The sequence below is a fragment of the Anopheles coustani genome, chromosome 2, assembly GCF_943734705.1.
Source record: "Anopheles coustani chromosome 2, idAnoCousDA_361_x.2, whole genome shotgun sequence".
NCBI lineage: Eukaryota > Metazoa > Arthropoda > Insecta > Diptera > Culicidae > Anopheles > Anopheles coustani.
In genome coordinates this window covers 44,136,022-44,163,915 of record NC_071289.1, presented here as the reverse complement: position 1 = coordinate 44,163,915, position 27,894 = coordinate 44,136,022, and the positions used below count along the sequence as shown (strand labels likewise).

Here is a 27,894-nt window from a genome sequence, read left to right as displayed (position 1 = left end):
GTAACTTTTGCGAATGTTTTTGATTTGCATTGGATTGTCAAATATTCTCGTTCTTATTATTTAAATATTCTCGTCATTTTGTTTTTAAAAAAACAGCATGATATTAGAAATGGAAAGAATCATCTTCTTCCAATAAAAACTGTTGAAGGACTTAAATATTGTTTATAGTAATCTTATTTTACTCTCTGAAAGGAATGTTTGACCTTTTGTGCGTTAGTTTGCGCTTTCAAACTAGCACAAGTAATAACGAAAGCATTGCACCAAATTTTGATTTGAAGCAGCAAACAATGAAACAACCTTCAGACAGATGTATCGCCAAGTTTACAAAATACATTGAAACCATATTTTTGGAATGACAATATTCCGCTACTCTTAATGTTGTTCCCTGAGTTAGTGTCTAGAACGTAGTTTCCCCCATCGATGATCGATATCCGCTTATGCTCACTGGATTACGATTTCCATGCAGTTCTGCTTCTGCGAAGGGAGCGGGATACAAACGGGATTATAATCTAATCACTCTCATTATCAAATTAGACGTACAACTGCGAAAAGTGCAACATGAAGGCAGATGAGGACTAAAATTGAATAACAAAAGCGAAGCGAAAAATAACAACAGAAGCAATATTGCACCCTCCCTCAATGTCGGTAAAAGTGCCCGATGCACGGGGTTCCCGGGTGCGTCTAGTACCAAAAGATTCACGAAACATGCCTAGGCATAGCTCTGTTTGAATAATAAACGCACTTACTTGAACCGACCCCCACCAGAACTGCGAATTTTCGTACGCGAGCAGAGCGCAAAAGGAGATTAGATGAATTTCATTATTGAGATTTTCAAGAGAAAACATTCGTGCAGGGGACGACGAAGCTAGAAAGACGGCGGGATTTTTTTTCTTGTGAGTTTCCACCCACTTACCGGGGGCATTGATCCGCTAAACGAAGGCTAGGGCAGGTTTGTCGCAGCGTAAGACAACTTCATAGAGTGCATAAGGGGAAGCAATCACATACACCCAATGGAGAGCCGGGAAATGAGCAAAGAAGTTAGAGCTGAAAGTAAAGAAATAGTGTCGTTTTGGTATCCTATGGGAGTTTTGTTAGTCTCCAGCCAGTTGCCCTCGTTGGAAACGACGAGTTTTTCTTGGACTACAATAACAATGTCTTTAGATCGGGAGGAATCAGAACAATTTCAGCCACGGTCCACTGCGATTGGAAAAGATCCGACAAAAAATGGCCAACAATAAACGCAATAAAACTGGTCACGGCCGGTCGGCTGCCAGCACTCGGAAACAATTAACCAAATTATCACACCCATTCGGCAGCGACACGTGTCGACGTGGAGGACCGACGTTCGAATGTTACGGATGAGGTGGATTATGATGGCCAAAAAACTGTCAAAACGGCGTGCAATACGCGGGACTGGCAATGCCTGCTCGACGCTCCGATGGATTAGGGCGATTGTTGTACGAGGTGTTACATATTTAAATTTGTACGTGTTTAACGTTCACTACCGACACATCAAAGGATAATACGTGTGAGCGGCAAGTGCCACGAATGTTCAAGTTTGACCAATGGTCATTTCTGCAAAGTGATTGAAAACGGGATAGATGAGACTTTCGAGATGAACAAATAATTTATGGAAATCGTTATCGCCATCTGCGATAATCCTTACACACTTGTCCTGCCAAGGGCATTTTTGTGGATCTCGTTCAACCAGAACACATTTCAGATTTCCTCGATAACATTATTGCATTCTGTCAGACTGACAGACGTTATAAACTTGCACTCAATTCTAGACCAATTACTCGTAATCTACAGCAAAATAAAATGGTTGGTGAGTCTTGTAATATTGCACAGTACTTTGGTTAATGCATATTGATCCGAAAAAAAAATCAGACACTCAATAATTCATTGCAGATAGGAACGATTTAAAAATGGTGTCCCAATGCGAGTGTTCTGAGCAAATATGAATGAATACATAAAAAATAAATATCATAGACTATTACAACTTATAAAATAGATGACAGAATAAAGCCAATAATCGAAAAACAAGATAAGTTTCATTATTGAAAACCCGATCGGACTCTACACCCTATACTGAATGTTTCTTTCGTTAGGTATGTGAAGTACAATCAACACCATTTGTTAAGTACAAAAAAGCAGTATTTGCACACGGTTAATTTATTGTTCATGTCCTCTTGCTTCCCTGATCCTCCGATCGAAAGAATGTAAAATAAAATACAACGAAAGTATGGATACTCCAGGCGTGAAATAACAATGCATGGCCGTGTAGCACAGGCTCATATGAAATAAGCAATACTAGTTCTATATTAGGCTGCAGATTGACCCGAAAAAATGAAGAGTTCGTTTTATCGCCTGGGGTCTCTGTTAGCTCCTACTTCAAAAACTACCCTAATCGTTTCGTGTTGGTAGAGAATAGGTTTTCCATTGATCTGTTTTGTCTGAGTTTGACTACAACCTAAAAATTAATCACAGTGTAGTAAAGTTTCCGAATTGTCCTGATCGCAATTCGACGAGAAAAGTTAGTTTGACGTTCCAAACCGGGTGCTGGGTGGTAATAAAGTTGCGTTAGTAGTACAGTAGTAGATATAACGTTGTGCGAAATGTCGTGCCCGTGCAGACAATCCAATCGTGACAAGAATCCCTTTGCCCGGGGACGCAACATGCGAGATTTGTTTTCTGCTGTCACTAGGCGTGCGTTGGTTGTGACCACCAAAAGACAGCTCTTATTGCGTTGGAGGGTAGTAAAGGTTGGATTTGGTTTCGGTCATTTCGCCTCCAGCTCGAAACGGTCCGGTCGGAATCGTAAACCCGAGCTGCCCAAAACTACGATACTGATTGCTGATGCTGATAAAGGCTCACCGTTTAACGATGCGCAAAGACACATACCAGTAAAAAGGCAGCTCGGTCACAGGTCCTTAGGGGAATTTATTCGGGTGTACGGGATGCGGGTTTTTTTAACACTCTTGGTGATCGCTTATAGTCCGATTTTATAGCACCGTCTGTGACCGTACGTGAGGCGGCGTTGTCTTTGGCGCGGCCAGCTAAACGAGTGATCCGCACGTTACGATTTAATGTCGCCAGAAGATCTTCTGCCGCTAACGCGAAACTGAATGATGTGTTCGAGCTTTTTTTGTGTCCATTCTTTTTTTTTTTTGCTGCCCAGTTCTCGAACTCTACAGACGCGCGAATTCGTCGCATTTCACAGTTCTTTAAACGCACACTATACAAGCAGGGATACTATTCGATTCTTCTTCGCCATATCGGAGCTCTTGAACTCATCCAGCAGCTGTGATGGACAACGTGCCGCCAGAGCAACAAAATGCACCATCGTAACGATGTTTCATTAAGTCCGCAACATGGAAAAAAGACATAAACAGAGTGGGGTATGAATTAAATGGAGGTTGATTTTTTTTTCTTTGCTTCTTCTTGTCTGCGGAATTTTTGGGTAAAAAAGTTGATCGCGTCAACCGCATCATTAGCAACGACAAGAGGGGGTTTGCGCCACTCGGCAACAACCTGGCAACACAGCAGTTTGCGTTAGCCGAACCGCACCGCCAGAATGGTAATAACTAAATCTGGTAATTAACGACTCATCAGATAAGACAAAAAGCTCGCGACTACTCACGATTTGATAGTGCATAGGATTTGGATTTTTCTTTTGGTTTAAATTTTTTGAGAGGGAAGAAAATATCCTCCGGCAGAACATCATCGAATCTAATCGTCTTGTGGGACTTACCTCAACGCTAAAGTCTCTCGCCACCACGCTTCTGGCACTTGGGTTCTCATGTATTATCGTGACGAGTGTCGGATAAGTAATCACGTCGAACTGCTTGGGAAGTTTGGTGAAACTCTTGATCACGTACGTGTACTGGTCCGATGTCAGCAGATCCTTACGAATAGAGAAAGCAAGGAACAAAGATCAATTGAAACATTAATTAAACCATTTCGGGAGCATGAGAAGATTAGGCATTGTTTTTGAAATTATTGTGTCAACTTAGTTTAGTTCAACATTGCGGACATAAAGGTTATCAAATAATTTGAACATTAAATTTGTTGCTAAAGCATAAAGCATTTTGATGGAGGAAGATATTTTAGTACGTAGCAACGATTGATCTTCAAGTATGTTGACAACGACTGTTTAAGAATGTCTCGAACCTTTTGACTTGAAAATTTGTTGGTATTGAAAAAGCACCATAATTTAGAAAATAAATGTTAAAAAGGATTCTATACATTAAATCTGCCCTTCAAACTTTATGAGTTCCAAATAAAAAAAAACAAATAATTTAAAGGCATTGCAATATGAAGAAAAAAGAAAGTGAGAACAGATTAAATCAGACTAAGGTATACATCATGAGTTCATCGAAAGTAAACGCAACAATCTGTAGATGATTTTTAGACATCCTTGCAATATTTGAGATTGTGGTTGTATGATCGAGTTCTGAAAAATTAAAATCATGTCTTCCGATGAACCCCGAATCGTACGGAAATATAATAGATAATCATTTTAACGAGAGAATATGAATCGAGCCACAACAGAAGGTGTCTAATAGATTTTGTAATAGCCTTATGGAAAGAGAAACTGCGCCAAGATTTATGAGCCGTAAGATGATCTTATGTCTTACACCAAATTTAGCAAAGTATACTACGGTAGGCTGCTCATTTGGTGTGAATAACACTAGACGAACCAAAATGTAAAGTTTTGAAATCAAAATCAAACATCAAACACATTCAAAATCAATTCGTATGAAATGCAGATTGACATTGTAAAAATGTTAGTTTTCATACACTTGGTTTATGAAACAAGCCACCGGTTCAGGTTCAGAACAGTGAAATGGTCTTAAATTCACTGCGTTGGGTTTCGAACGCTTATGTTTTATCCAGCGTTCTGTTTTACCCCAACACTAAAAATCAGCGTAAAACGATCTTGCTCCGTCACTGCATCAGAGCCAAGTACCAATGGCAATCGGCGGCGAACCAGAGAAAATTATAGAGTCTGCGATCGGAGTGCCGACCGAACGAAAGAAAACCAAAATATTTTCATCGTCCGAACGGCCGCACTACTTATCAACCGTTCGGCATCGGTAGGATGACGAAGCGTAAAACCACTGACAACCGACATTGCGGCCAAACACGGGCTCCCAACGGGCCAGTCGAGGCAATGGATATGTGGTGTGGTCAGGAAATTTAGGAAGGAAGAACATAATGGCGGGTAACGGATCACACAGTTCGATTCACAACCGCTAACCTCTGGTGCACTCGTGGTCGCACTAGTTCGATTGTAAGCTATTGAGTTATATAGAAAAACCAACCTTTTACAGTACTACTAAGCGATATTTTGGAAACGTAAGATTACTCAGACTTCTTCTTCTTCTTAGTCTACACCAGTTCGGCTGTTGAATCCAGCTTCTTGGGCCTTCGCCAGTTAACCTGGTGATGTAGACCTCTATGGGTTAAGGACACTACGGCAACTAAGGCCATATGCCCCGCTTATTACTCAGACTGTTGTTTTGCCTTTTTATAATACGTAATGTTATGAAAAAATCGGCATGTTACTTCATCCACCATCCAGTCCTCGAAAAGTTGAACAAAGAGGTTCGGTCCATCATCAAACTATATTAAGACAATGCAGAAAGAAACTTCACTTCAAAGTGTCCAACCCACCCATCGATCTTCGAGTCGATCAGTTGCTCGATAAAACAGCGAAACCAAGGGGTGTACCGTTTATGCCATCTTTCGAATACATATTCCTCGCATTATGCCACGGCTTCAAGGTACCATACAAAGAACCGGACAGTATCGCATGATGGAGGAAGCGTTTGTGGTGAAAGATGAGTAAGGAACACACAGATAATAACACGTTTTGTTATGACGATACACAATCCTTCGACCAGCAAACCTCCCAACATGGAACGGCGTGGAAGAGGAAAGAGATAACTAAGAGCAGGGTAGGCAAGAACCGCGAAGTCAAAGGACAATGGCGTCCACGGTTGGTCTGGGAATGGGATGGAAAGAATTGTTGGATCCGCCGCAGAAACGATGGAGCCCACGGTGAACAAGAAAGCAACCAGGTAGCACCAATGCATGGATGGTCCAAAAAGCCATCATTCTATTGGCGGTGCGTTCTTTCTGCCTGCTTGCGCCGAGCTCGGGAAGCGTCTGCAGAAGCAACGCAGGGAAAAATGGCTGCCTCGGTCGGTCGGAAAAGTCCGCGTGAGTAGTAATAAAGGACGCAGAAAAGAGGTAAGCCGAGAGCCATCGGTGACGTCCACGACGCGCACCGTTTCGGAACTAGCTGGATAGCGGAAAACATAAACTATACACACATATAGATATGGAGAAGCTAGATTAGACGCACGAAAGCGCACCACACACCGCCACCCCGAGCCGACGGGGAATCCACAAGTCATAAAAGTAATTTAGATCAAGAAAATTATTGCGGCACCTAAAAGGCTAATGGAAAGGCAACGGCTGAAACGAACTTTGCCGCTCTGACCCCCAGAAGATGCTAGTAGCGGTGGTGCGGCCAGTGGCTGATCTTTCCTCTATGTCTTTCTCTCCACCCCCTCCCGTCGACTCGTTTTGGAAATTTCAATTTTCTTTTCGGTGCCATTGTCTTACGTCCCTCGTCTAGACTGAGTCAAAAAACAGAATCAACCCTAGATGACCAAAGCTAAAACCAAATCGTCATAAAAGCACCAACGCCGGATCGGGGCAGATTCTATCTAGCTGTTCGGAAAGAAATGCTTGCCTGCCATGTACACAAAATGGCGCCATCTGGGCGGACCTGTTGAGTGAGGGCGCTCCCACCTGCCAACGTCCGACTTTTCCGCACGATTGGGGCTAACTTACTAAAACGTAGGATTTTATTCTCCTTTGATTCCTTACCTGGTTGGACTTGTTATTGGCACAAAAGAATCCTAATGTTGCTATTAAGTCGATTATCACAGTCTGTGTTTCGCTTTTAATGTCCGCCTTCGGGACACAGTACTGCAATAGTATACTGATGACGTCGAGGAACCTTAGTGACAGATTTCGCTCTGTTAATACTGCCTGTGGATAAAAAAGAGAAATATTTTAACCTATTGAAGCATTCTTCTTGTTAATGTTATTCAGCTGTGATTATAATATATAATGAATGGCTTGAATCGGTAGTTCCGCTTTAAAATATGGCAGATGTAAAGATGCAGTTACTCAACGTTGCTCAGTATTATATAAAAGCTACCAACCATGCTCCAAAAAGTTCGCTAAAGCGACGAACGTCTTACTTGCGTCTTTGCCAATATACTACAGGTACACAAGCAAACCACTTGGGGATTTCGGCGCAACCAATTTCATCCACGCCAGCCAAGTGATAAACTTTGTGCGGCGCTATCATTTCGTTGTTTTTGTTTGGCAAACAAGGGAAAGGGATGAAATGTATTTACATTCCATCGAAAATCGGAAAAACAGAGCCATCATCTGCTCGAGTGTAGCTGCTGAGCACCGAAATTCAATCAAAAGTTACACAGCCCGCTCTCGGTAAATATTGTTCAACCGAAAGGAGTGTGCTAATTAACTGGTTTTCTTGAAAGTGATTCAACCCTTGATTTGATAACAATTAGGAAGGAGCTTCTGCTCAGACGATCTTCCGTGGAAAAGTGATTGTTTGAAAAAAAAGAAAGTGCCAAAATATGCTCACTCCGTTCCAATGAAATTGATTGGGATTGAAAGCATGGTATTCGAATCACACATTTTCCTCTACCATTTTAATTCATTGTTGATAACGAACATCGTCTAAAAACTTGTTAAAAAAAATTGAAAAAGGCAAAGTTGAAAGACCTTAAGACCAACTTAAGTGATTTCCAATTACAATATTTAATTAAAAATATTGCGTTGAATTGTAGTGAAAAAGTTATTTTATTTAATTTTCCACGAAACGTTAAAATACTATCTAATTCATCCAATTAATTAATTAAATTAATGAATTGAGAAACTTGGCAATGTGGTTATTTTCAGCCAGCATCAATGATCTTTTAAATTTATAAAATGAAAATTACTAAACGTTGTACGCTTATTCTTATTTCACACTCAATTCCAAATAAATCAATTATATTCTGATTGATTTTGCGAAATTAATAATTTAATGCTCAACCTCGAATCAAATTTCTCCAACGTATTGTGGACTGGTTGGATAAATTTACCAAAATGAAATTTTTAATTCATATTATTCATATTATATCCATGCAGATGAAAAGATTAGAAAACACTCCCAAATAGAGTACCAATCATGATAAAAAACGTGTGTATTGGTGCATTTTGCTGGTTCTACACATTACACAACATTAAAACATAAAAAGATCCTTTTAATAAATTTAACCAATCCTTTTGGACGATACAGTTCTTCTCTGTACAACATAAATAACTAAAACCTTTTACAGCGTAAGATAGTTATCTGTTTCTCCTAAAACTGATGATAGAGTAATAAAAAGCGGGTTGCCGATAAACAGACAAAACGCTACAAGGAAATATTGAAAGTACGGACGCAAATAAAAGAAAACTCAGAGTCACGTGCTAATGGAAACCGGAGGAACCGGGGAAAAATTTCATTCATCAAAACCATCGCCCACCGAAGGCACATCCCGCCTTGGGTGCGCCACGGTAATGAAAATAAGCGGAAACAGTAAAATCACGCCATAAAACTAAACCCCGCACCGAAACGAAACGAGACCACTGGTCCAATTTACGAGCGACGATTACTTACCTGAAACGCCTCAATGTCCAGGTTGGCAAAGGTCACCAGAAGATTAAAAGTGGCCGCCGCCAAGGAAGTCGTTCTGGGAGGAATGCTTTCACCTGCAAAATCAAAACAAGAGAGAAAGAGAGAGTGAGCGAGAGAGAACGCGGCGAGTCGCAAAGGGACAGGTGAGTCGGACCGATTTCTCAGCATCCAAAGCGGAGTGACCAAACGGGGCCGGGCCAATTGGTCATGGGAAGAAACGGTATTTCACTCTGGATCACCCGGTTCCTGGGATTTCATTTCCCGCGTGGAGGAAATGGTGGACCCGCTGGGCAAACCGCTCGCACCGTTCGGACGGACGTTCAGTTCGTGACGTTTGGTTTTATCTATTAATTAAAACGATGCCATTTCCGGCAACAGCTACCGGCAAAAAGCCTATGTCGGCGTAAGTGATTAGCGTTCGCATGATATCAACAAACGACGAGCAAGATTGTCTGAGATGACTGAGGCCGCGTAGTATGAGGCCGGCGGCCTTCAAAAAAGATTATAAAATTGCCTAAATTAACCCATTCTCACGTTTCTGACTTCTGCTTGCCGGCCGGTGGAGAGAGCGGTTTGCAGCGGGTATTATATCATATTTCTTCCGGTTTTTTTTTGTTATTTATCTTACCAACAGGAACAATGGCCGCGTAGAGGAGCGAAACCGTTCCGAAGAGCTCGGTGGCTTGTGCCGTCTGCAGCAGTTTGGTAACATCAGGACCTGTGCAGGAAAATGTTGAATTTGAGACACAAATTACAAGCCAAACACAAACATCGCCTCAAAAATGTTCCTGGTAGCATTTTACATACCTTTGGGGCATATTTCAACCAGTTTCGTCAGAAGCCCCAAGGATGCCAACAGTGAAAGCACGAGACTGGTTTGGTTTTCAATCGCTTCATGCACACTGGTAATCCTCCTCACTAGCGTGTCCACCAGTCCGATGCTGATGATATAGCTGAAATGAGAGAAAAAGACCAAAATTTGTTTTTTTTTATGAAAAGATACTTCAATATAGCTTTGCAAAAGATAATAATAACTTGTTTAGTATTTTATTTTTTATTTATTATTATTTTTTTAGAATTTAAACATTTCCACTGGATTGATTGAGCGTATGCACACTGCGCAGTGTTACAATACGCATTAAAACAACGATTGTCACGACGCTAGATAGATTAAAAAGCATTGGATTAATTTTATCCTGAGGCACTTCATGATTTCACTCGCTTCTTTTGTTGTCCCCCGAAGGCATAACAACCTTTTCCATCCGTGGTAAAACACTTCCTCGTCATCGGTAAGTGCAGCAGCCCGGGTTCGCTGCTAATCGTGGGTCTTACTCTTTTCGAGTGGCTTAAAAATGGCACATTTTGTAACCTTCCAAGCCACCTGCTTCCTAGTCCAACGCAGTCAGTTCAAAATCACAAGCTGCTTTAAATAATAAACAGGAGCGCGTGGAAACTCGTCGATAGAAAATCGTCGTACCGTATGGCGTGCGACCTTTTTTTCCTTTTCCTAACTTCAAAAATAATCACGCAGTTGTTGGCCAGCGGGCTCGTACCGATGACATAAAATCACCACCAACGAGGGTTTAATCGAGGGACTTTTCCGTGCATCAATGTTACCCTATGGCGTTCGGAAACGGCGGATACGGACACGTACTAGGGCAACGGGGTTAGCGAAACTTGGACTCACCAACAGTTGACAGTTGACACTTGACAGCGTCTGGCTAATACGCAGAAAAGTGCAAACATAGATCCAGCGGAAAAATAGCGCCGTCCAACGAACGAACCGAGGGGTTGCCACGTTTTCCCGCTCGTCTCGCCAGCGCACTCACCCTCCAGTGCCCTACAACACTTGTCCCGGAGGACAGGCGTGGGTAGCTGTCAGCTGCAATCAAGTGTAACAAGAGGATTGCAAACAGCATAATCAGTTGTGAAGAATTAACATATGACATAAGTAAATAAAAACAGCTATATTTGCGCACTCCTCCGAGAAGGGCGAGTGGCGATCAATTAATCGAAAGGAGTATCAGTTCATGCCCACCCTGATGTCACCTTAGCTCGCCAAAGAGTCACAACATTCTTTTGCCTCGTGGTAAAACATCGCTTCATCATATTCTTTGCCCGAGATGGCAAAGGATGTTCATTAAAAGAAAAGATTAATTCAGGTTACAAATATTCTTATTATGACATTGGAAATCGAATTCGTAAATTCAAACATATTCCTTTGAGCTGTGTTCCTTTCAAATGCACCTCAACAAACAAATTCAAACAAGTGCCTGCAACGGACATAATTAATTTGTCTCAACCATAAAAAGAGTGAGTGTCCAGCACCAATCATACCGCTGCAAATAGAGTCGCAGCTATGTGTTGGAATAAAAGTAAACCTAGGGTCACGAAAGTAAACATTCTACCGAATATCTCGGCGTTTGCGTTCTGACAAAATCTCAACCCCTTTCTTTGCGTTGACCAATGGTAAACATTCATCTCATAATACAGAGAACGGTCGGTAAAGGATACGGACCTGAGCTCGTGGTGGCCGTTTTTGCAACAGGACCGGTGTTTATTTTCGTTGGGATTTAAAGCAAACCCACAATTTGTATGCAAAAGACGTCCCGGGGCATTAGTGATGAAAGGCGTGTTAGGTTGGTGTGGCCCTTTTTATTGTGTGCCCTGGCAGAAGCAAACCTTTTTTGTCATATAATAATGAGTGGGCAATAGCAAACCTTTTCGTGGAAAAAGCAAATCCCTGAAGGCTCATCATTTCCTAATAAAAGTTGACAATTTTGTTGCTGAAAAAAACCAAGCTTTGATAACGAAATAACTGTACTAGTTAAGATGAAAAAATATGACATTGGCAGACATAGTTCGGGCGGATCTGGTTTGTCAATCCAACAATCCTCATGTTGTTTTTCATGAGCCGTTTTGTTTTTTAATCTCGACATATTTTCATCCCAGTCAAACTCTATTTCGATTTCGATCCATTTCGATTAGTGCCATTACGGACGGAGCGCTGGGTGCGGCATGAGGCGGGGGCTTGACGCTCCATTTCAATTAACGTCCACTTTCATAATCCGCTTAGTAATTTGAATACAAACTAAAATCCAATCCCTTGGCTACTTCTGGAAGCGGATTCGGGGCGAACGGGAAAGGGTGCGAGTGTTTGTGCGTGTATTTCTTTTTTACTGTACATATTCCCAGCATAGTTTTGCAGAGCAAGAAGATGTTTTCTTTTCATTTCGTTTCATTTTTGCCGTTAAACCCAAGGCCGATGGAACGCACTCGGCGTGCGGAGAAAACGGCGACCGAGGAAGGAATGGATTTAATTATTATGAATATTAATGCAACCCCACGGGCTTCCATGTTCATCCCCCGCAAGACCCGCATTCGATTTTAGTGGCCGCTGATAATGTAAACAAATCCGACGTGAATTTAAATTGCATGCTGGATTTGTTTCATTTTGTTATCTTTCGGATATAGACCAGAGCATGCCAATGGATAAGTTATTGTATGCTGCCTCTTCCATTGAAATAATCGAGATTCGAGCAAAGTAACTTTTGACGATCATGTGAAGTAGAGCCATAGGTTAGAAAAAAAATATACCTCCAATCATAACAAAGTTTGTAACTCAGGACAATTTAATTATTTGTTGCTAATATTTGTAGAAACACAAGACTCCAGGTACCGGAAAACCTTCTATTCTTTTGACGAATACAAACATTTTCGATGATGTAGAATTCACTATTCAATTCAATTCTGCAAATTAAATCTCGATGCAAAAACGTGTAAATCAACAACAGTATGGTTTTACTGCAATATAGTATCGGAACAGTGAAATTGTGATATCTAACAAAAGTCTAGATGAAGCAGGCACGAGAAGGAAATGAAGATAACTATAATCCATTAGTTCAAATCAAAAGGCAGTGGATACAACATACTGCAGTTCGGTGTTAATTAATAGTATTAATTTAATACTCACTAAACTCCAAGAGGTATAGATTGTAAACGAAACACATCAAAGAAAGCAAGGGAGAACAAATCGCTTCACAAAACCACCTAAGAACAATAGATAATTGATGATTCAGAAAAGTGTGATTAAGATGCTGCCTTGGACCCCTTTCTACGGTGCAGCAGGACCATAAGCAACCATTCGTACGATATCATTGTTACCGACAGCAAAACGATGCAGAGATTCTCGACAACACCTTTAATCGCATCGAACTCATCGGTAACAGTAGTCAAAGTGGTCAACCCTGGAACCGTTCTTTCTCTAACCGTCGACAGGCGATGAGAAACGGCAAAGTAGGGGCAATAGAGTCGCGGCATGCGCCTGACGCATGCCCAAGTAAAACACGACCCAAAAGTTGCCCTCGGTTCAACCCCCTTTTTCTAATGTTGCCAATAGAAGAATATCCAGCGACAGACGAAACAACAAAGCGAAACTCAACAAACGTACGGCTACTGGCAGGAAGACGGTCTTCCCCACGTTGTAGTCCTTAGTCAACGGCGTCGCGCTTCCGTCGACGCCGATGGTCGTATTGATTTACAATTACACCATGTGCTATTTTACCGCCGAGTGATTTTCAAGTGCCAATCCATTGTCCCGATCCCGACTGAACGGCCACAGACGCGCAGGGATGTTCGACGTTCCGTCGTGGAAGCTGTACGGGCTGCTGAAGTTTATATTACTGTGTACACATGCGTGTGAGGGAAATTGCCCTCCAACGTAGAATTGTGCACAGTGAGCCCGCACTTCATCCTACAGGACTATTTTGGGGGAAAAATATAAAAGGACTATTTTAGGATACAAGAACAAAACATCTTTTTAATATCTATAGCTCTGACACCGGCAAAACACAGGTATACTAAATATGTGTTAGTTTTTAGGTTCTTATATGCGTATAAATCTTCAAAATCAAAATTCTTTTATATTCCAATACTAACTACACTACAACTTACTAAATGAATTAGAGAGACGAATGACCGAAGAGGTCAAAGTCTCAAAATTAAAAAAAAACATACTAAACAAAAAATCCTAACCTTTAATTTAAAAAATAACAACCTTTTAATTTTAATTTCAAACCCAGCATTTCTTGCATTTCTTAGACAGTACTATGAACCACTGTTTCAAAAAAACAAAAAAAAAATAGGTAAAAATAAGAACAAATTTAACCAGTACGATATCAAACATTTGTTCACTGTGGCTAAAAAGAGGCAGTCCAAATGTCCTACAATCGATGCTGCAAACAATGCGACAAACCGGAAACGACGGAACAGAATAAGAACCGTTGATCGGCACGGGCTGGAGACTCGATGGCACTCAAGTGGATAAACATAAGGTTCAGTGGCAGGAGGGAAAGTTTCCCAAACTTATCATCCCACCTCCGAATGCTACCGCATACGCTTTCTTTTCGAATTCCTTTTTCCCCCGTTTCGTGAAAGGATGCACACGCGACAAAATTAACAATGCGATAAAACGACCTGAAGGAGCTAGTTATGTTTAAAACAATAGCTTAGAGAAATGTGTATCGTCGTAAACAACCGTTTGTAACAACACATAGTGTACAATTCTAAAAATAAGTGATCGAAATGAACCAAATCGATCAAGGAAACTAAATCAAATTCAGTAATAACATGATTTACAAAGCTAGAGAACTAAATATCATCTCTAAAATAGAAAGTTCATATTCTACAAACGGGCAAAAATTTGAAACCAAATCACTATGCTATTACAGTTTTGACTTCATTCCACGTAATTTTCGAAAACAATAAATGCACGTCACAGAGATTTTTGAACGAAATCAAGCTATCAATAACGACGCGGACACATTCAAAATAATAAACCTTGAACAAAGTAAACGCGCTACGATAAGGAATTTTAGATTCTAGTATCTAAGGACCGACGATTTCCCAAAAAGGTGCGCTCAGGAGTGGCAAACGAATCATCGCGGAAAACCCCCCGATTGTTTGTTTGTTTGTTGGTGCGCACAATATCAAGCGCCTCGCAGATCTAACGGCCATAGCATGCGCCCGGGGACTTCAATCCAAGCAAGTGTGAGAAGCAACCGACGGCAGGCGCTGAGCGAATTTGCTCGCCAGCAAACATTGGCAAATAGAGTTGTGTTCACGGGATGAAAATTGTGAAATTTCAATTAGCGGCCCAGATAAAGCCAAATATTTGAACTGATGTTCAGTTTTTCGTTCCGGTAAACCCACCGCCACCGTCATTGCTGGATGAAACTTGCCACCGTTGAGCGCACCGGATCCGCATCGGGTCTCCAGAGGATCCGACCCGGTCCCGTAACCACCGGTATAGACCACCTTCCCTAGGGGGCCGGGTTGCACGCCACAGTCCTTCCAGCGAAAGCAGGCTCGGTAAACAGAGCGTAGACGTAAGAACTCATCGCATCTCGCAAGGCTTGGCATGGTAGGGCCGGAGATTTTCGTGGGTGCCATGCTAGAATGCTAATGATGTTCACGTGGCCTTAGTGGTGGTGTGCCGCCGGAACGATATCGAATGATTCGCCATCGCTACCGGGTGGGATTCGCTAACTAAAAGCAAACATTCACAACCAACGTTCCTCAACATTATTCCATTCAATATGGTTGAATATTAAATGCACTCTGCTCTATAGCATATACCGGATTCTGCAAGTAACCACTTCGAAAAGATCCGTTTCATTTTCACTATCAGTAGTCATAAAATAAGTTTAAAACACAGAACTTTTTAAGATTTAAATATTGTTTAACAGCATGTTAAAACTGTTTTTCGGTAAGTGAAATGTGAATAGCTATTTTTCTTTCAAAATTTACAATCAAAAGCTATAACATAAGAGAACAGGTAATTAAAAAGCATAACAATCTTTTACACCTGACATAACCAAAACAAATTACGTGTAATTAAAAACATTGGAGGCTATGAAAACTTAGCCAATTACAAAAAAATATAAATTTTCAAAATGTGCCTGTATTAGCAAAACTAAGCAGCTGATGGGTTTAGAATAAATTGTTTATTGATTATATTCTATTTCTGGCTAATAATTGGGTTTTCGACTAACGTTTATAAACTTAGTTTAGAATAAAGCGTTTGAGATTCGAGAGAAAGAGCTCACAAACATAAAAATTGAAGCATTTCAATGGTTTACAAATAAACAAACTTAACAAGCTAAATTCATTTGAGGAACACCTTTCTTCAGTGCTCCCTCCACTCATCCTTTCGAACACCTGCTGACGATGTTGTGCGGGACTAATTCGTGGATTAGATCAACATTTTCACCAAAGCGGCTAGTGGAGATCGAGAGCCATTTTGCGAGCTGATTTTTCCTCCCGTTCCCTTCGCCTTTGCTCTATAAATCCAACCACTCGCTCGCCCAGCATGTGGGCGATGCTGCCAAGAGGTGTCAAATTTCAATAAAGCCATCAACATGATCATCATCAACTCGCCCGGGTAACATCTCTCTGCCCAAATCTTGATGGTATCGTTAAACCGCACGAGCCACTATCCTTCAAATCAAAAACGATAGTGAGAGGTACCGAAAGCAAGAAAGCGCGATGCGAGCGGTGAAGAGAGAGAGCCAGTCTACGGTCGACCCTCAGGCGGCGATAGCGCATCGTTGTACCGGAACGGCCAAGGTGATTATCGTTTCCTAATGGGAGAATAAAAGATTGCCCAGTTCCCCGGGGGGTCTCCGGCACACAGAGCCATCGAGCAGCGGGGTCCTCGGAACCCAGCGAGCACTCGTCGGTCGTCCGTTGGGCGCTCGGAAGCTGGCCGGACTGAACAAGACCACCGCACGGAACCACCATTATTCGATTCGATAACCTTCCTCCTCCTCGCTCGCAGCAATAGAAAAATGGACCCACGGGGGAACATCAGAGAAAAAATAAACAGCATGTTGCAAAAGCAGTAGCAGCAGCAGCATCAGCAGAACGAGGGTTTACGCCTCTCTATACACTGCACTATACACACAAACCCAGCGGGTGGCTCTTCTTTTGATTGCCCATGAGTTGGCTGGCGGTCGTTGGTGCAGATCGTTAAAGAACACGGATGGGAGGGAAAGAAAGGACAAAACAAAAAATAAATGCACCGAGCACCACAAACAGCATTAGAAATAATAATAACAGCATAATCATACAGTGTTGCGCCTCGTATTTATGGACCATAAGTTGATTCCTTCCGATTGGCTAAATATAAAGACCTAATCTCGTAAATGGAATCATTGGAGACCCGGGACATTCCTGCCAGAGCAACCGGGAATACGCTTGCGTTTTTCATCCGGCGGGACGTCCGTTTTGCGCTTTTCGTATGGGCGTAAATAAAATCAGAACCGTGCGCGATGGGGAACCTCTTCCGCCCAGCCAGCCAGAGCCGCCTAGCTGGAAAAAGCTTTATCGGAAAAGTCCAATGTCCCGCCGGGAACATGGGACAACAAAAAAGGATGCAGTTGACAAGAGGTGCCCGGGAAGTGTGAGCATCGGAACCATTCCTGTGCGAGTACCACTTCAATTCCTGTTCCCCGGGGGATTATTTTTGTGTTGTGGTTTATTCGATGAGTTGGTTTAGAGGGTTTTGTTTGATTTCAATCAATGTTCAATTTTTAACCATACTGAAAAATGGTACAGTAGAAAAAGTTAGCAATAAAGAGTGCAGCTATTGACTAGCTTTCGCAATATGCATATATTTCATTTAAGGTATTTCATATCTAATTCAATGATTTTGAAAATCTAAAAAAACTAAGTTCCCAAAGATCTAAACCCTATGAAATTTTAAGAGTACGAATGTTGAACATCATCATAATAATGGGTATCGCTAATTCCCATACCACGCCTCGGGGAAATTAGGTGCATCAATAAAATTTTAAGTAAAATAGATGCGAAAAGGGGTTTTCCCCTATGTCACCCTCTTCTCTTTGCAGAAACGTTTCGCACCATGAAATGATCAGCTACGAAATAGAGACATATACTTGTCATTAGAAAATAATTCTACCCTATCGGCAGCCCACATGCCCTCTGGTTATCGTCCCGAACCTGTTAGGTCTTCCCTCCAGCGGGTTCCTACTTAACTTTCGCTGAAATCTGTATCGGATCGAGTGGATTGAAACATATGCAAAAGGGCACGAAACTACCTTCACCGCTATCGCACCATATGCAAACAATAGATAGGATGAGCAGCACATCAAAAATATGTCCTGCCGGATCGCATCGGGCCAAATGTATTCCCCGTATTCCGGATGCGTCCGCGCAGGAGGCTCGCAGGAAATGGGTTGCGCTGGTTTCGCTTTAAACCACTACGCCCTGCTTTTCGCCCCCTTACGCACCCCGACAAGCGTCTCTGCACTCATTATTCAAGGGGGTTTGCATTTCCATTACTCAGCCTGATTTCTACGGCGAGGGTTGCAACGCTGGTAAGGGTGACGGTTGTGACTACAGAAGGGTTTGTGCTAGTCGGTGGATTTTTAACGCTACCGAATAGCAGGGACATCATCAGCATGGAAGTTGATTATCAACCTTTTTTTCGGACTGCTCAATGAAAATTTAACTACGACATAATTAACATGTTGCAGGCAAAACGAAACTTTCCAAACGGATGGCTGGATTTCAGCTGATGCGGAGAGAGAGAAGGGAGAAATTTTTTTTTATTGGTTTTTAAGTCCTAGTCGAAGGAGGGCAAGGAATACAAACTAAAAAAATGCATAATTTTGTTAAAAATCAAATAAAATTTTATTGCTAAGAAATAGCTTCGAAGCAATTACATTTTAGAAAACATCGTTATACTAAAATTATTTTGTTTACATACATAATCCCAAAACTTACACCATCATCTATTACCACAAAATCGTACAGGCAATGGACAAAAAATTAGCAAATGAATCACAAAAACAAACAACATTCAACTCATCGATCCCTGCCGAATGTTTCACAAATCATCCCATTTATTCTGATCCATTGTTGAACACCATTAAAAATGTACTTTTAACCAGACTGCCGATGAGAGGTCCATTAGTTCACGAATGCAGAAGCATCATTTCATTCCCGGCCACGGACGCAGACCTACGCGAGAAGGCGTTTTATGCATTTTGGCGGAAAGAAATGGAGGAGTGGAGAAAAAAAAAGAAATTCACCATATTCCCATCCATTATCGATGCACGGCGGCGCCCAGGTTCTGCTAGCCGCGTGTGTGTGTTAACACATGTTTTCAACGCTTCACGCTTTAATGGTGGCATGGAGAGCATATACCTTTTTTTATATCTCCCCGCATCTCGACAAACACCGCACCACAGGACGGCGCATCATCATTTCACAAGCAGCATAAATTGGACGCGATGAAAGGGCAATTTTCTTTAGCTCGTCGGTCTTCGCGATCGACGATCTCGTAAAACTGTCAGCTGGTTCCGTAAAGTAACCGTGGCTGATTGGGAAAATTGATTTGAAGAGCACCGCTGCACACCCATCAGTCGTTGGTGGAGCATTCTTTTATTGGTCGATAGTAAAAACTAAATTAACGGAAGCACAAAATAGCACTTGCATTGCAAAACAAAGCATCCTCTCAAACACTAACCACTCCATGTTGTCCAAACGAGCCAAACGAAACATTTAAACAACGATTGCAGTTATATAATAAGTCAAATTTAGGCGAAAAGAAGGTATAGAACAATTATATCAAACATTTCAAAAAATGTTTATTTCATTGACGCAACATGTTTCAAAAAACAATAAAACATTGCTAAAAATTATAATGTTTTCGATAATATATTGATGTACTGTAAAATATCATCCAAATGGCCATCCATTTGTCGCCTACAGAGGAAAATTTCAGACGTCTCGTCTTCAAAGTAAACCAGCTATCCTAACGATGCTGTTGAAAACATTCGCCCGTAAGGCGACATGTGTGGTCTTCGTCTGGATCGACCGGGAATGTCTATCTAGCTGTCAATTTCCAGCCTCACGCATTTCTCTCATCGTAAGACGAGAACGAACTACAAAAAGCTGCCACCCAGAAGATTGTCGAGTGCCTTACACGAATGAAAGAAAACTCGAATGCATTTTCTTTCTTCGTTTCAATCGTTTTCCACAGGAAATGCATACCATCTGGTTTTAAGATGGAATGTGTGTGTCCATCCACTTGTTGATAAAAACCCGTTCCACAAAAAAGTTTTTGGAAAGAAATATATAACTCAACAAAGAATTTCAGATGTGATTAATTTTCTTGGACCTATCTCAAAAAACCAATTTACAAAACAATTTAATGTTTAATGCAATACAATCAGTGTAAAGTTAACCATATGATGTTCACTAAAGTCTTCATTTTGTTTTTGGAAGGAAAAATTCTGCCATCTTTTTCAACTAGTACTAACGCAACAACATTTAAATAGCGAAAATAAAAATATAAGAATACAAGCCGACCCAACGAACTTCGCCTCGTACAATTTTAATAACACAGCATTGGAACTCAAAGGAAGTCCCTTATGTTCGGTGATGTCGACACATATCAATAACAGATCCTTATTTAGGACACGGCATATCAGGCAAATCCAAAGAATGTTATAAAATTGTGCTAAACGATTCTTTACATCGTCTTCACTTACAACACGATCAAACAATTTATATGAGTGCCATGGTCCAATGGCATCCAATAAGTTTTTTAAATGCAGTTTAAAACTGCACGCGCACTCAACCTATCGTAGTTTCGATACTATGCGCAAAGTTCAGATAATGATTTGTAATGAGTTCAATTTTCAATGAAGCGTATAGCTAAATAGCAGATGAGTTTGTTCGTTTCTGATTCCTAGGTATCCGAGTGCAGGAACACTCACGTTACAATTCACGATCCAGTACAGATCTAATTTGACAATTCTGATTTTCATTTGTAATTTTTGAAGTTTTCGTTTTCCCAAAATTTTGTTTGGCCCAAAAGGAACAATTGATCCTTGAACATCGTTAAGATCGAGTTTCTTAGTTTTAGTTGTAAATTGTTTATTTGATTTTATTATATGAAAAAAATCCGTTTTTACAATTCTTCCCGTTTTCTGGATTTTCCTTAGGGAATTTTCCATTTTTTTCTAGCTCTTCCTTGGATAAAAAGGAACATCATCCCAACAAGATTGGCTCAGCCGATTTTAAATATTAGCGTTACAAACAAACAAACTTTAATTTTTATATAATTTTTCGTATGGAAAGGCCCTTCTTCGAGTTTTCTGGTATTATTCCTTTTTCTTGGAAATTTTTAAAAATATTAATTCTTATAAATCCTGAATTGAGTCAAAAGAAACCAAACACCAGAAAACTTCGTACGAATTAGTCCAGTCGTTATTCAGTATCCGTTATAGATAGTAAACTTTTTTTATATGGAAAAAGCCGTTTTTACAAATTTTAGAATTTTCCGTTTTCTTGGGAATTTTCAAATTTTCTTTTTTCCTTTCTAGGGTAAAAAGGAATAAATCATAAAAAGATTGGTCGTACCAATCGTCAAGATAAACCCAATTGTTAATTGGGCCAAAAGAAATAAACCATAAGAAGATTTCGTTGTGATAAGTCCAACCGTTTTCTAGTTTTCGTTAGGAAAAGTAATTTTTTTTATATGGAAAAAAGCCGTTTTTACTGAATTTTCCCATTTCCCGGCATTTCCGGCCTTGAGAATTTTAAAATTCTCTTTTTTCCTAAACCTTCCTTGAGTAAAAAGGAACAAATCATACGAAGACGTCATTAAGATTGGTCCAGCCGATTTTGAGTTTTAGCATCACGAACAAACAAACATTCATTTTTATAGATATAGAGAAGAAGATTGAACAGTTAAAACTTGTGGGTTCAACCAACCGCGGTCAAGGTGCCGTACACATTTAACTTTTCAATATTTGATCTCATGACGACGTTTTCCGATTTTTTATCTGGCGAAACAAACGAAAATTACTATTTCACGAGAACTGTAAAACTTACTTTAAGGATTCAACATGTTCACTTACACTTCAACAACGACAATTCGGGACACTTAAATCTACGTTTTACGGTAAGAATGAAATACAGGATGGCAGGTGAACGTAAGGCGTAAAGTGAAGAAATGTACCCGCCGTTACCATTACCAATAAAAGCGGATGAAGTAAATAATCGGCTCAGAAGCGAAAAGTATATAAGAAACCTCAACACAACGATACGGAAGATTGAGCATTATTGAGCGGGAAGCGTTCACTAGTATATAAAATCGATGGAACGGCCTTCAGCCCAAGCGGCCAGAAATTCTATGCTGCCCCAAATATATAAAAACAAGTGCTTTTGCTGCTTCTTCTTCGTCTGCCAGGATTTAGACCAGTACGACAATTGAATTCAAGGGATTAAGGACCGGTAACTAAGGATATATCTCGTAAACAGGTACTTTACAATACAACACAATCGTATCCATCTAACAAGCATCCAAACAATCTTTGACCTATTTTCATGTTTCGAGATTTTTTAAATTTTTAGTAAAATCTGAATTATAGACCATCTTCTTAAAATGCTTGAAATAAGCTAAAGATGTGCAAAGCAACTTACTAGCAAAGGTTGACAAAGGCGAAAAACTTGTTTCAAAAGCTTAAAATTCCATACTTCCATATTTCCATACTTTAAAAATAGCAGTAGAAGATTTCCGATACGCTTTTGGTCACTTGGCTCTTTTGGTCGTTGACCGTGGGCTACAAGTTCTATAGCAACATCCAAAGCATTCTACTTACCTCAAGAGATCTGGCAGACGTTCTGCAACCTTGGGGTGCGTCGGCTGTTTCAGCGATGGGCTTGTCGGCAATAGAGCAACTGTGCACGCCAGTATTAGCTCCGTCGACAGTTCCACCGGGAACAGATGATTCTTTTCCTCTGGTGACTGCACGTTTTAGATACAAACGAAATTCATGTTTGCAGTTGATAAGAAAAAAAGAATTAATAACATAAAATTATTCTATAACGACAAATACTCATTATTTCAACAATATGATAAGAATCTCATTTAGATCAAAATACTAAAATTTTACAAGAACAGCAAGAATAGTAAGCGATCATCGCAATGAAATTACTACACTAAACAAAATTACTGGTATCAATTAACTTCAATAATACTGCCAAAACTTCTTACGATTTTTTTTTAAATTCGCATTGAATACGCACATGGAATCAAAATCGACTATACAATAACATAAAATGTTTTTTAAATAAGATTAGGTGAACATTTCCACATAAATTTCATATAAAAGTAAACGCATGTTTTTTCTAATTTGTTTCATCTTAAATGAAACAACAAAATCATCTACAAATCGCTGTCGAATATATATGTCATACCAGTATTGTTATGGAGCATTGTTTTTTCTGATATTTAAATTTAAAACTTACCTGCAGTGTGAGATGTAATGCATTCAGTAGCACCAAAATTGAATTTCCTAATACTGCATGTCGTGCAATTTGTGGACATAAAGTACAAGCATTTCTATACAGTTGCACAGAAAGAACAACAGCCCTAGATACGCAGTAGATAGAGGCAAAATTTGAAAGAATATATTAGTCGAAGAGGTTGACGCAAATGCTTGAAAATTTGGCATTTGTGTTATATACAACAAAAAAAGAAAACTCATTTTAAGTCCAGAATGGAACCTTTTCAACAAAGTAAACAAACGGAAATAATAAAAACTACTCACTTTTTTGATACATCTGTCCCGGGTCTAAGGCCAGCTTCAATAACCGACGCGATCGTACTCAAGCCATCAAGTAGCCACAGGGACTGAAAATCGGCCACTTCTGCCTTTGCAATCAAGCGCAAGAGCTGACCGATTGGTCGTTCGACTCCTAGCGTCCCGGAGCCACCTTTGGAAACGGTATTTAGCAATCGTGGAACTTGGCTCTGCTTGCGTATCGCCGGCGCCAAAGGACTCAGCTCGACCAGATACTCCTCAGCCGCAGTAGCCAGCTTCTGGCGAAGTTTCTTCACCTTTTTCTTGTTGATTTTTGGCATTGGATCCCCACTACCACCGCCGACAAGACCTCCGCCACTGAGACTATCGCGCTCACTAATGCTGGAATTTTCCTCGTCCTGTTCCTCGTTCCGCAGCTCGTCAACACTACGACTCGGAATGGTAGCCAGCTCTACAGCCCGCTGTCGGATCTGTTCGATGTTTTCCTCGTGCCTTCGAGCGGACTCTTGTTGCTTCTGGATAATTTTTCTTTGCAGCTCCTCCGTGGTTGCTTGTTTCTGTGCCTGCAAGGCAAGCAGCCTTTCCTCGCGATCGCGTGCCTTTTCGCGTGCCAACGCCTGCCGCTGGCGTTCCTTTTGCTCCTGCATTTTTCCTACTCGCTTTTCACGTTCACGCCGATTTTCACTCATCTGTTGCAGTTTCTTCTGTCGCTCCTGTTCGATCTCTTGTCGGCGTCGCTCAACAGCGGCCTCTTTGGCTGCCTTCTCTTCAGCCTTTTTCTGGCGTTCTGTTTCGAGATCCTGTAGGCGTACCTCCTGCTCCTTCCAGGATTCCATGAAATCCAACCGTTTATTTTGCGCTTCCAGGTTCTTGATGAAAGCGATCTCTTTCAGTTTTTCTTCTTCGTCGTGCGCTTTTTTTATTTTATCCTTCAAATACTGAGTACGATTTTCGGCCGCCCTCTGCAAACGCTCCTCCATCCGCAGCCGTTTCTTCTCTATCAAACACTGCTTGGCCGCTTTGACATCTTCCACGCGTGCCAGTAGTTGCTGTATCTTTAGCGATTTTTCCTTTTGCAACGCTTGCCGTTTTTCTAGAGCACGTGCCTGTTTAGCTTGATACTTCTTTAGCGTTTCGTGCAACGAACGGCGCCGCGAAGGGCTGGATAGTTTTGCGTGAAGCTGCTGCGCCCGCCCTGGATGACGCGCGACGAGTGCCTTTAAAGTGTCGAGCGTTCGCGCACGTTCTACCCAATTCATCTCTGCTAGCACGGCCTCGTACCGCATCTCTAGGGTAATATCTTCCTCGTCGCCAACGGAATCACCGATGTTATCGCACTGCCGCTCCGTCCCACTCTCGACCGTGCCGTCAGTGTCTTCGAAGTCTATGATGGCCTCACAATCCGTTTCGTCGGTTTCAGTGTCGATATCGATTTCTGAAAAGGGTAACATAAATATCAACATGCTCCACTCGTCAATGATTTCTCTCTTCCAACGATAACCATACCAGTATTCTCCAATTCCCGGATCTGTGCTTCTAACGATTCTTGTTCCTCCAGGAGCTTTCGTTGATCTTCATCCGACTCTATGTCGTCACGTTCCTGCTCTTCCTGATCGTCGCTGGTACAATGGCTTGGGAAATCAACGCTCCCTCTTACCGATTCCTTCATACCTTCGCCAACCGTTTCCTGCAGACACGTTGCATATAGATTATCGATCGCTGTCGTTCCCAAATTAGTCTGAATATTCATGTCCACCATATTCAAATGGGTAAAATGATCTTCATCCTGTACACCTTCCTTCGTTGCGGTCAATGCTTCAGAGTGCTCCAATTGCCCGTTGACGGAGCCACCGTTGGAGATTACCGGCTGCTGTTCGGTTTGCGTCTTAGACTTAAGTTTTTCACTTCGCAAAAACTCCTTGTGGAGTGTTTTCAACTTCAAACCCGTTAGGTCTGACTTCTGTCTTGACTCCGGCATGCGATTCACCGGCACGGTCGACTGTCGATTTTTTGGACCAGTCTCCACCGGCCCGCGAAGTGACTTAACAGGTGGAGCAATTTTGGACGGCACGGTTGACGTACCATTCGCTTTCGATAGAGTTGTCTTTGTTTGCGACGTTGATTTCACTGGTTTATCCACAGCACGAGGCTGCGTCCGTTGCGGATGATTGCTTTCGCTCTCCGAATCAACCATTTTGGAGGTTTCTTTTTTTGGCGGCAGTTCATCGCCATCCCCTCCTGCAGCAACCGGCGTATTGTTGGTGTTTTCATCCAGCAGTGCCAGCGTTGGTAAGCTTGCATAACCGGACGGTTGATTAAAGCGGGTAGCCCAAAGCAAGCTCGATCGACGCTTGGTTTTCACCGTGTACCAGCCGTCATTCGCATCCGATGATGGCATAGATTTTGGCTCCGACCGTCGCCCAACCGCTGCGGCCTTCGCTTGCGATGAAATTTGTGGATGCTTTACAGTTCCAGTCGCTCGCGTTGTGCTGCTGCTGGAATTACGTGATCCTAACCGATCTGTCGAGGCTTTTAGTGTGGAGCTGGAACTGTACACATCTTCCTTGGAAACATTTCCTCCCATCGAAAGTTTGGCCGTCGAGCGGCGACGTGAATCATCACCGGTGAGATTCTTCATTCGACCTACTGAGGTCACTTCGATCATGGTTTTCGATCGTACGGCTAACCTTGTGGTCGCTACACAGCTGGCAACCGCTGGGCCACTAGAAACAGCGGACTTTAAAGCATGCGGTTGTTTGAGGCCATTGCGCGTTCTAGACATATGGAAAGTCGACGATGCTAGGCTGCATACTGTCGCACTTTTGGTCGGAAGGTTTACCATTGGTTTTATATTCGAGTGTGAAACGCTCGACGCTGTTGCAGACTTCCGCACCATCCCCGGTTGGGATGCCGGACGAGCACCAGATCCTCGCACTCCGACGACTTTTGGTGGAACAGTTACCTTCGGTTGAACGGTTCCTTTACCGGGAGCTGGTGCTTTGGCCAAATTTATTCCAGTGGCATTCTTTATGGCGCATCGACGTCCGGGCAGCTCTCCCTTCGACTCGCTGCTGACGATGGATGATTTCTTTTCCTCCACTTTCTCTGCACCACCAGCAACCGTCACTTCTATTTTTGCAACATCTTTTTTGACCTCCTCCTCTCCAGCTTGCTCTTCTGTACGATTTCCACCGCCGCTCTGTGTTGAGTATTTTTCCAAGTACTCTGCCAATGTTAAATTTTCATCGTCCAAATTGGTTTGGGTGTACTGATCGAGTTTGAGAACGTACGTTTCCACCGCCAGACAATCGTACGCAACCGAAACCGTCTCGGAAGTAGGTCCAGATTCTTTCACATCCGTTTGAGCCGTTTTCACATGACCCTTTTTAGAAAGGCTCTCGGTTGAGGAATGTGCTTTCTTTGGCGAACAGGTTCTAGGCTGTTCTTCCGCCACTGGACATGGGCTATTTTTGCCGGAAAAGTTTGGACTAGATTTACCAGACATTCCTGGGCTGGATATTTGTTTCCGGACCCCTGTTTAAAAATGACAATTAAATAATATATAAAACTCAAGCAAAGAATTCTTTCCCCTATAGTTACTTACGTGGTGCCGGGTTGCTTTTTCGCACTTCCCAGGCCAGCGAATGTGGCCTTTGCGGTTGAGGAGTAGCTTCATAATCCCAGGAAACTTTGAACCACTCTGCCAGGGCTTTGAAATCTCGAATATAGTTTTCCAGAACCAGTATAGCCTCCTTGCAGGACGAAAGATTCTCATAGCACTCTACGGTCTGGTAGATTTCATTTACCTAAAACACACATCACGTTATCAAATTGGATTGAGCTGGGTAGCACAAACGAGTGGGTCGTAACTTACCGAACGCTGCAAGTTACCAAACAGAAGAGCCCAGTAACGCGCTTGTAGTTCAGACTTTTTGTCTCGGCCAGTCGAGGCACTTCGCACACGAGGTCCCGATTTGTTTGCCGATTTATGCTGCTGTGCTGCATGCGATTGTATCGACCGGGGTCTTATCGGTGGTCTCTTTGGAGGACTTCCTACGTGTACAGAAAATTGAAAAACAATGTGAACTCATCATCCCGCGCATCATCCCTCCCACTCGCGGACCACTAAACCACTCACGATGCGTTTCGCCACCATCATCCGACAGGTGGTAGAAATTTTTCGCCTCCTTGCCTTCCTGATTGAAGTACTTTCGATTTTCCATTTATTACCGGGAGATCTTATCTTCATTCGATAAACTAGCGAATCTGCAATCCATCCGCCATCCAGCAGAAATCAGACCGCACAGAAAAACACACGAGCCATGAACAAAGAACGAATCAGAACATAAGGCACATCCTAATTTGGTAGTGCTGCTTTTGCCTTGCAACACCCTCCTTCCTCTTCTCTTACACTGATCAATGAATGTGCTCAGCGATAAACGGTGCCGATGGTGTTAAAGTGTGACACTAGGTAAC

The 27,894-nt window shown here is 41.8% G+C and overlaps 1 protein-coding gene across 1 annotated transcript; it reads right to left on the bottom strand.

Annotated features, from left to right (window-relative positions):
* Nucleotides 1–2,135: 2,135 nt before the first annotated feature.
* On the bottom strand, nt 2,136–27,894 carry LOC131267055 (S phase cyclin A-associated protein in the endoplasmic reticulum). Its single transcript, XM_058269808.1, has 13 exons — nt 27,557–27,894; nt 27,293–27,471; nt 27,023–27,224; nt 24,925–26,952; nt 23,425–24,853; nt 23,123–23,246; nt 22,474–22,619; nt 9,584–9,729; nt 9,405–9,494; nt 8,759–8,850; nt 6,904–7,068; nt 3,755–3,907; nt 2,136–3,304 (listed from the first exon to the last, which is right to left on the bottom strand). The coding sequence occupies exons 1-13, from the start codon at nt 27,639–27,641 to the stop codon at nt 3,239–3,241; spliced, it is 4,905 nt and encodes a 1,634-aa protein (XP_058125791.1). The 5' UTR covers nt 27,642–27,894; the 3' UTR covers nt 2,136–3,238.